The 8,767-nt window shown below is 41.8% G+C and overlaps 1 protein-coding gene across 1 annotated transcript; it reads right to left on the reverse strand.

The window, feature by feature from the left end:
* Positions 1 to 2,444: 2,444 nt before the first annotated feature.
* LOC141651935 (uncharacterized) lies at positions 2,445 to 7,118 on the reverse strand. Its single transcript, XM_074459625.1, has 5 exons — positions 6,986 to 7,118; positions 6,510 to 6,902; positions 4,984 to 6,183; positions 3,618 to 4,871; positions 2,445 to 3,463 (listed from the first exon to the last, which is right to left on the reverse strand). The coding sequence occupies exons 1-5, from the start codon at positions 7,116 to 7,118 to the stop codon at positions 2,445 to 2,447; spliced, it is 3,999 nt and encodes a 1,332-aa protein (XP_074315726.1).
* Positions 7,119 to 8,767: the final 1,649 nt, after the last annotated feature.

The following is an 8,767-nucleotide window of genomic DNA, read 5'->3' on the forward strand; positions in this document are numbered from 1 at the left end:
AAATGAATGAAATCATGCCAGCTACTGAATGTTGTGATATCATACTCAATACGGTCAAATCAGTCAATCACATTTCCGAATATAAATGGTAACGTAAATCAACAACCAGGAATCAAGTCAACACAATTCAACAACGACGATAATAGGACAAGTGTATTTCCCTACCTCAAGTGCCAGCAAATCCAATTAAGCAGTTAAGCAGTCCAGAAAACAAAGCAATGCATTTGATTATCGATCTTTCACGAATCCGTCACCTAGAACAATTATAATATTTATAATTACTAACTACTAAATATAGAAATCTCCCCAAAATAGAAACTTTCCCGATATAGTAACTTCCACTTTAACTAGTCCCGACTCAAAAACCAACTCTAATTATTTTAATCAACTCGGGAATTAAATTAAATAACTAATGTGATAATAAAATATTAGACGAATTAAACGTTTTAAGAAAACCCGAATCAAACATAAAACAATTCAACAACCCGACTTAAAACCCGTCTTTAAACATTTTAATTAAATAACTCGGAATAAATTAAATCGATAAACTAATTAAAACCGTATCAAACACTCAACAAACAACCCGACTCAACAACCCGTACTTCACTCTCACCCACACCCTTCAAACACCACCGGAGCCACCCCGACAACCACCAGCCGTGGTACCCACATTGACCCAGCCACCAACAACCCAGCCCCTGCTGGTCGACTCCCGCCGGCGAGTTGAACCAGGGCCGTCATTTGGCCTGGTTCACCGCCGAACCTCACCAAACGCCCACTGTTTCCCCACCTACAACCACCGCATCTGTCACTTAACACCTGCCAAACCACCTCCTGCCTACTCACCACCAACCCACGAACCCAGACGACATGGCACCACTGTTTCGACCTCCCCCGAGTCCACAGTGGTGCCACCCCCAACCTAACCACATAAACCGCCTGAGAATCCCCTGCTTAAACCCGTGTTCTGCTCCCCTATCGCTGCCGCCTTTCACGACCACCAACACCACCTATAACCACCTCAGAAACCACCACTACACACGACCCTTACCACACTACTCCCTCACCTTACTAATGACCACCATCAACACCTCCTTAAGCCTCGAAACAACACCCAAAACCCGACGTAAAAGTGAAAACAGAGGAGGTGGGGTTGAGTTCTTACCTTTTCTGCCACCATTACCGCCACCAGAACCGCCTAAGAACGTCGCCAAACACCCCTAGCTGCTCCTTGCTATGCCGTCAACAACCATGGCTACTCTCTCTCTCTCTGTATGCGTGAACGGCTGAGATCTCAGTTGAGGAAAGGAGGGAGGCGTGAATGAGGGAGGCGGGTTGAGGGAGGCTGATTAGGTTAGGTTACTATTAGGTTTAGGGTACTTATTAGGGTTTAGGGTTAAATGGATTGGACATGTATTGGGCCAGCTCAAATGGGTCAAAGTTTAATTGTCTAGCTCACCTTTCGAATTCTTATAAACCCGTCACAAATAACTTGTATCGATACAACGCGAGTTAAATAAAATAACTTAACATAATTATCGACCCAACAATCTACCCGACTTAATTAGGGATATAAAATGTATAATAAATAATATTTAATAATAATATCCATTTAATTAATTATATAAAAAATACGGGGTATTACACGACTGATTGCATCCTTCAAAATTTGCTTGACTAGGAAAGCAGGCCGAATAACCACATCAGAGACTCGAGCTTTGTTTCTAGCTTTCCAAATGCCATATATCACAGCAATATAGATAGCACACACCATTCTTTTCTGAAACTTAGTCCCTCTATGATTCTTATTAAACCATACCTGCAAGTCTGCAGGCTGCAATTGAGTACGGAGAGCCTGCTGAATCAGTGTAAAGCATTGAGCACTATAGCAGCAGGTATAAAACAAGTGCTGATGGTTTTCATCACCATTAGCACACAGGAAACATGCAGGATCCACTCCAACCCCCATTCTAATCAAACGATCCTTGGTCATAAGCCTTCCTTGAACAGCTGCCCAATAAATGAATGAAGTTTTTGGTATGTTCAGACGGTTCCAACAAACATGCCTCCACTCCACTTTGGGTTTAATATCACGCAGCCAGTTATAACCACTGCTAACCTCATAATTTTTGTCCTCCCCAAGCCATTGTCCAGAAACATAAGCAGGTGCAAAAGTCTTAAAAAGAGAAGCAATCTTTTTCCAAGACCAGCTACAGTCACTAGGTGGTTCATAGCTGGTCCAATCTCTTCCTTTCATATACACATGGTTCACCCATTTCACCCACAAATGATCCTTTTTGGCAGCAATCCACCACACATATTTTCCCAAAAGGCTTTTGTTCCACAATTTAGAGGCCTTTATACCAAGCCCTCCTTAATCTTTGGGAGTGCAACAGGTATTCCAATTAATGTTAGGAGATTTCATATAAGTATCTTTGCCCCCCTCAAAGATAGTTCCTGCAAATGTTGTCAATTTTCTTCAAGATGCCATTAGGAATGAGGAAAACTGAGGACCAATAAGAGTGAAGACTGGACAGAACAGCATTAACCAGAACAAGTCTCCCAGAGTAAGTGAGATGTCTAGCCCCCCAAGATCTTATCCTTGCAGTGATCTTATCAATGAGTTTCATGCCTTCATTTTTTGTAAGTTTCTTGGATGATATGGGGACACCCAAATATCTAAAGGGCAAGGATCCTCTCTTGAACCCAGACACTTGCAGAATGGTATTGATAGAAGCTTGAGGCATTCCATTAAAATAAATATCAGACTTGTCCTTATTGAGGGCTAAACCAGAGGCAATAGAGAAGGTAGAAAAAGCCCTAAGTAACCACATAATAGAGACTTCATCCCCTTTGGAGAACAAGAGTAAGTCATCAGCAAAAAGAAGGTGGTTCAGCTGCAATGGACCACACATAGGATGAAATCTGAAGTCCTGTTGATGACCTACAACCTTCAAGATTCTAGAAAGGTATTCCATACATATTGTAAAAAGGAGGGGAGACAATGGATCTCCTTGTCTAAGACCTCTACACCCTTTGAAAAAGCCAAAAGAATTCCCATTTAAGGACAAGGAGTAGGAAGGAGAAGTAACACAAACCATCACTAAGTCAATAAACTTCTCAGGAAATTTCAAAGCAGAAAGCATTTGGGAGAGGAAATCCCACTCAACAGTGTCATATGCTTTTCTTAGATCAATTTTAACAAGGCAACGGGGAGAAGTAGCTTTCCTATTATACAATCTAACAATGTCCTGGCAGATTAAAATATTTTCCACAATATTTCTCCCTTTGATGAACCCTCCCTGATTACTACTAATAATATCAGGCAACACTTGACCCATTCTTGTGCACAAGAGCTTAGCAATGCATTTGTAGATAGTGTTACAACATGCTATGGGCCTAAATTCCATGACACTCACAGGGTTTGCATTCTTAGGAATAAGAGTGATAGAGGTAGAATTAACTTGTTTCAGTAATTTCCCAGTGTTAAAAAAAGTCTTCACAGCATTAAAAATGTCCCCCCCCCCCCCCTCCCACAATATCCCAAGAGTCCTTGAAAAATTGGCTAGTATAGCCGTCAGGCCCAGGAGATTTGGTGGAAGGAATGGAAAAGATACATTCTTTGACTTCATCAAAAGTCACAGGTTTGAGGAGAATGGCAGCATGATCAGGGGAAATGGTTTTACCTGAGCTTACAGTAGGCACATGAATTTTTTTCACAGGCTTGCTAGTCCCCAGTAAGTCTTGATAATAAGCCAAGAAAGAATTTTCAATGCCTTCAGGATCAGAATGAAACTGCCCCTGCATATCTTTAATTTGGAGGACCTTGTTATGCACTTGCCTAGCCTTTATCTTCCTATGATAGAAAGCAGTATTTTCATCCCCCTCTTTGAGCCATTCAGTTTTAGCTTTTTGTTGCAGGAAACTGAACTGAGCTTTTTGAAGGTTAGAAAAAACCTTAGCAGCTTCCCTCTCATTTTGTCTAAGAGTCATGTCACCTGGTTGCCTCTGCAGATCAGTTTGGATATCGTCCAGCTGCTGCCTTGCCACAGCAGTAGCCTTTTCAATATCAGAAAATCTATTTTTGTTCAATAACTTCAGAGGTTTCTTCAGATTTCTTAACTTTGTGACAATCTGAAACATACTAATGCCATGGACAGGTTTGTTCCACTCCATTTGGACCAACTCTTTGAAATCAGGATCCATGCCCCACATGTTGAAATATCTGAAAGAAACTTTTTTAGTTTGGCAACTCTCCTTCCTATAGCAGATTATAGGGGTGTGATCAAACAGCCCTTCATTCATAAAATAGGCATAGCTATCAGGATATTTGAGCAGCCAGTCATTGGAGACAAGACATCTATCAATACGAGAGTAAACCCTAGTAGCATGATCTTGTTTGTTATTCCATGTAAAGAATGAACCCTGAGCTTGAATATCAGTGATGTCACAGGATTCAACACATTGTCTGAAATCAACCAGTTCATTCCACATAACAGGCCTACCAAGTCTCTCATTAAAGTTAAAAATAGAGTTGAAATCCCCACATACACACCAAGGCTGAGTAATCTGAGAACTAAGGTGCTGCAACTCTCTCCATAAATGCTTCCTATCAGTCTCATCATTAAACCCATAAACAACAGTGAAACAAAAGTTATCTCCAGAAATTTGTTCAACCACATCAACTGTGATTTGCTGAGCAGTACAGTCTCTAGTAGTCACAAGAAACACCTGTGGATCCCAAATTACCCAAACACGACCTCCAGGATGATGTAAATTGTTATTGATACCCTTCCAGTGTTGACCCAGATTATTAAGGATAGTAGTAAAATCCTGAGTCTTCACCTTTGTTTCTACCAAACCATAAAGACCTATTTTATTCAAATGCAGAAACCACTTTATTTCAGCTTGCTTATTAGGGTGGTTCATGCCTCTAACATTCCAACATCCAATGTTATCCATTATTGATTACTATTTGATTACCAGTCCCCCCATTCTTGTCAGATGTATCACTCTCACCATCACTGACAACTTCAGCATAGGATTTCATAGGTGAAGGAGGAGTGATATGATCATGTCTAGTAAGTTGAATAATGGGACTCACAGGGATAAGGACACTAGAATTGTGGAAGGTTGGACCCCCAAACTTAGGTGAAGGAGGAGACATTCTAGGTGGCACTGCAGTCTGAGGAGGTGCAGGCCTCACAATAGGTCTCCATACCTGAACCTGTTTAGGTTTAACAGCAGGTGCAGCTGGAGGTGCTGCAGCTTTCTTCCTGCATTGTTCAGTAGTGTGTCCTATTCCCTTACAGTCAGAGCATACATCAGGCCGCCATTCATATTCAACCAACACACAGACATCCATTCCTTTCTCATCCTTAAAAAATAATTTGTCATGCAAAGCTTGACCCACTTGAACCTCTACCATAAGCCTAGCATATCCCAGTCTAGTTTTGTCTATAGTAGCACCATCAGCCCGCATAAAGGTACCAAACTGAGATCCCAGCTTAGCCAGAGTTTTTTCTCCCCAGAATTTCAATCCCAAACCACACAGCCTAATCCATATAGGAACAGCTTTCACTTTCTCCTTAGCAAGGGACGTTGTTTCTGACCATGGTTTCACTACTAATGGTTTGTTATCAAACATAGGGAACCCTTGCTTAAGGACAAGGTCTCGACATTCCAAAGTAGGGAAGTGAACAAGGAAAGCACCATTCGGAAGGAACGAGATCTTATCATATTTATATTTACCCCATAGACGATTAACAAACCCAGACAGTAATTCCCATGGGGGATTTCCTCCCAGAACATAACAAATTACAGCTGTGGACCAGTAATCAATTTCTGGTTGAACATCCTCCATGGACAATTGAAGGAGAGGAGGGGAGGAAGGACTAATATCACTTACAGTTTTGGCGTGTTTCCTGCCTTTGACCTGAGTCCATCCATCCTCATGACCAGCTACTTCATTATCAGGATTGGTTGTAGCTTCATCTTCAACCTCAGGAATTACCAAAAGTTCCTCAGCAACTTCATTCTCAGATATGATTTCATGTTCTCCAATTGCATCCATATCCAACGGGGCAATACCCACAATCTCACCAACAGATTTTGTAGTCTTAGCATCAGCAGATTGAGGAATATCACTACCAGAAGGTCGATTCGTCGTCATATTCGTGTCGTCTAGATCAAGATTTTGCAGATTATTAAAGGATAGTCTTACTTTTGCTTTAGATTTAATTGATTTCCTAATATGAGAAGGTTTAGATCTAGGTTTTTTTGCCATAACGCAGAGAAAAACCCTAATTAACGAAGAGAGAAGCTAGAGCTTTCTCTCTCTACCTTTCCCATTTTTTTTAGACATCTTTATTTTCATCATCCATCTTCGCATCATTACGGGGAGCAGTGTACGATTCTTATAACCATCACCTAAAAATGAAAAGTGAGTACAAGATTCTATCGCCGAGAAAACAAAAGAAATAGGTAAAAATGATAGGGGAAAGAATTACTCAGGCCTCCATGGAAACAGAACTTCTTAGACGAAGCAGAAGAAGTTGAAGAAGAGGAATAAGGCCTCTTATAAGAAGTGGTAGCAGCAAGAGCGGACTCTTCCTTAATGCGCTCCAATGATTTCTCGAACCATAAAGCAACGTTGTAGACCTTCTCCACAGTATTAGCCTCACGAGGTATAGAGTGAGGATATGTGTTTGTAGCTTCCCTAAGAGAAAACGACTTTCCGGGCCTCGATCGGTAATAAATCAACAAAGCAAAATGAGCAAGCTTATGTAATTGATCGGTGAAGTCTGTCTTCGATTGAGTCCCTTGCTTGCACGACATAAACTCTTCCAACTTCCCGTGCCCGACCTCCTCGAATAAAACCTCCTCTCTAGCGAAGCCACGAACTGGGTCCAGCCAAAACTAGAAGCAAGTGTAGCAGCAGAACCTACCAATCTCCACCAGCGGTCGGCCTCAGACTCAAGATTACGAACAGCAAGGGCCACGTTGTGCAGTTCGAGATCAACGCATATCTCAAACTGCCTCTCTATTTGACGGGTCCAAAAGGTCATAACCTCGGGATCAACAGCTCTATTGTAAAAAGTCAATATACTCTTGGCCATTTGCCTATCGCCCCGTGCAAAGTTGAACTCGCGTTGTTGCCCACCATTTCCTCGTCTGTGTGGCACCACGCTCTCCACCTGGTTAACTAGCCGATTGAGCGAGCCACACTCATCCACCAAGCTCTATGTTGACCGCGATAGGTGCCCCTTTCCCCTTGGCAAGGGTGGTGCAACTTTCTCTCATCTTCCGTTTGCTGATGATATCCTCCTCTTTGGTCGCACAACTGAGTAAAATCTTTGTGCCCTCCAAGAAACCCTTGTCTCCTTCTATTCCACCTCGTGGCAAAATATCAAACGCCTTAAGAGTGGAATGATCTTCTCCAGGCACATCCCTTCTAAAGACATTTGCTTGTTTGAATCCTCCCTTGACATCAAGTGCGCCAAAAATCTTCGAACCTATCTCGGCTTCCCCCTAACTTGTAAGAAACCTAGAAGATCTAACTTTCAACACATCGTTGATGCCACCCAATACAAACTCGCAAACTGGAAAACAAGATTCCTTTCTCGTGCTGGCAGACTTTATTTAATCAAATCTACCCTAAATGCAATCCTCTCTCACTCTATGCAATGCATTTGCCTTCCAGCCTCCACCCTCTGTGATATTGACAAAATCATGTTAACCTTTCTCTGGTCTAGCCACTCTTCAAACAAGCTTCACCTCTCTAACGGGGACTTGGTCACCTTATTAATGGCCTCTGGTAGTCTCGGTATTAAGGCCTCCCGCCCTCTTAATGATGCCTTCTCTACTAAGCTTAGTTGGAGGCTTCTCCTTGACAAAATATCTATCTTTCCTTAGCCATTAAGAGTAAATATCTAACCCCTTCCCCAACCCCGTTCAGAGCGGGTTGTCATATTTGGAAGAATGTCGGTGTGGGCTGGCCTATTCTCCAACACCACCTTATTTGGTCCATTGGAGACGGTTCAACCATTAGCCTTTGAAATGACAATTGGTGTAGCCTTGGTCCCTTATGGGGCCACGTCTTCAGACCTTTGAACTCCGATTCTCACGGAGCAAAATTGAGCTCTATTATCTCTAATAACCAATGGATGCTTACCTCCCTCAACTTCATTTTGCCTGAACCTATGCTATTCTAAACACTATCCTCGCCCTCCCCACCCCCTCCTCGTCTAGGGTTGATATTGCAGTGTAAAGCACAGGGACAAATACAATTTTGATGAACCTTGTGTACAATCTCAGGGGATGCACTGAACTTGAGAAATTTGGTAAAATAGCAAATGACCTTAACAATTCATGAAAATTGGCGACAATTTAGATAAGATAGCAAACTAAAACTGAGCCAAAATTCAGAATTTGACAAGCACTCTAAGTATTTTTAATAATTAGAAAATCAGACTGAAATGGAATGATTCTCAGACAGTTTCCTCAGTAGAATTGACTGACTCTTTTTGTGACTAGGAACCAGAATATAATTATCAAATTCACCCTCAAGCAAGCATAGAGGTTAAACTTAATAATCTGGGGAGCCTGAAAATAGTTTACTCAAGCAAGCACAGAGCAAACACAAGACAGTCAGACAATGCACTTAAAACAGCTCAAGCAAGCACAGACCTGTTCTAAGTAACACCACAGATCCTTAATCACCTTCTAAACAAGCACAAGAAGATATTAAGTCTGACTTACAACTAAG

The sequence above is a fragment of the Silene latifolia genome, chromosome 4, assembly GCF_048544455.1.
Source record: "Silene latifolia isolate original U9 population chromosome 4, ASM4854445v1, whole genome shotgun sequence".
Classification (NCBI taxonomy): Eukaryota; Viridiplantae; Streptophyta; class Magnoliopsida; order Caryophyllales; family Caryophyllaceae; genus Silene; species Silene latifolia.

Coding starts and splice junctions, on each gene's coding strand:
- LOC141651935 (XM_074459625.1), bottom strand. CDS start 7,118: ATGGCCAAGAGTATATTGACTTTTTACAATAGAGCTGTTGATCCCGAG. Junction 6,184..6,509: donor CTGTTTCCATGGAGGCCTGA/GTAATTCTTTCC, acceptor ATCTTGATCTAG/ACGACACGAATATGACGACG. Junction 3,464..3,617: donor TTTTGATGAAGTCAAAGAAT/GTATCTTTTCCA, acceptor TACTGAAACAAG/TTAATTCTACCTCTATCACT.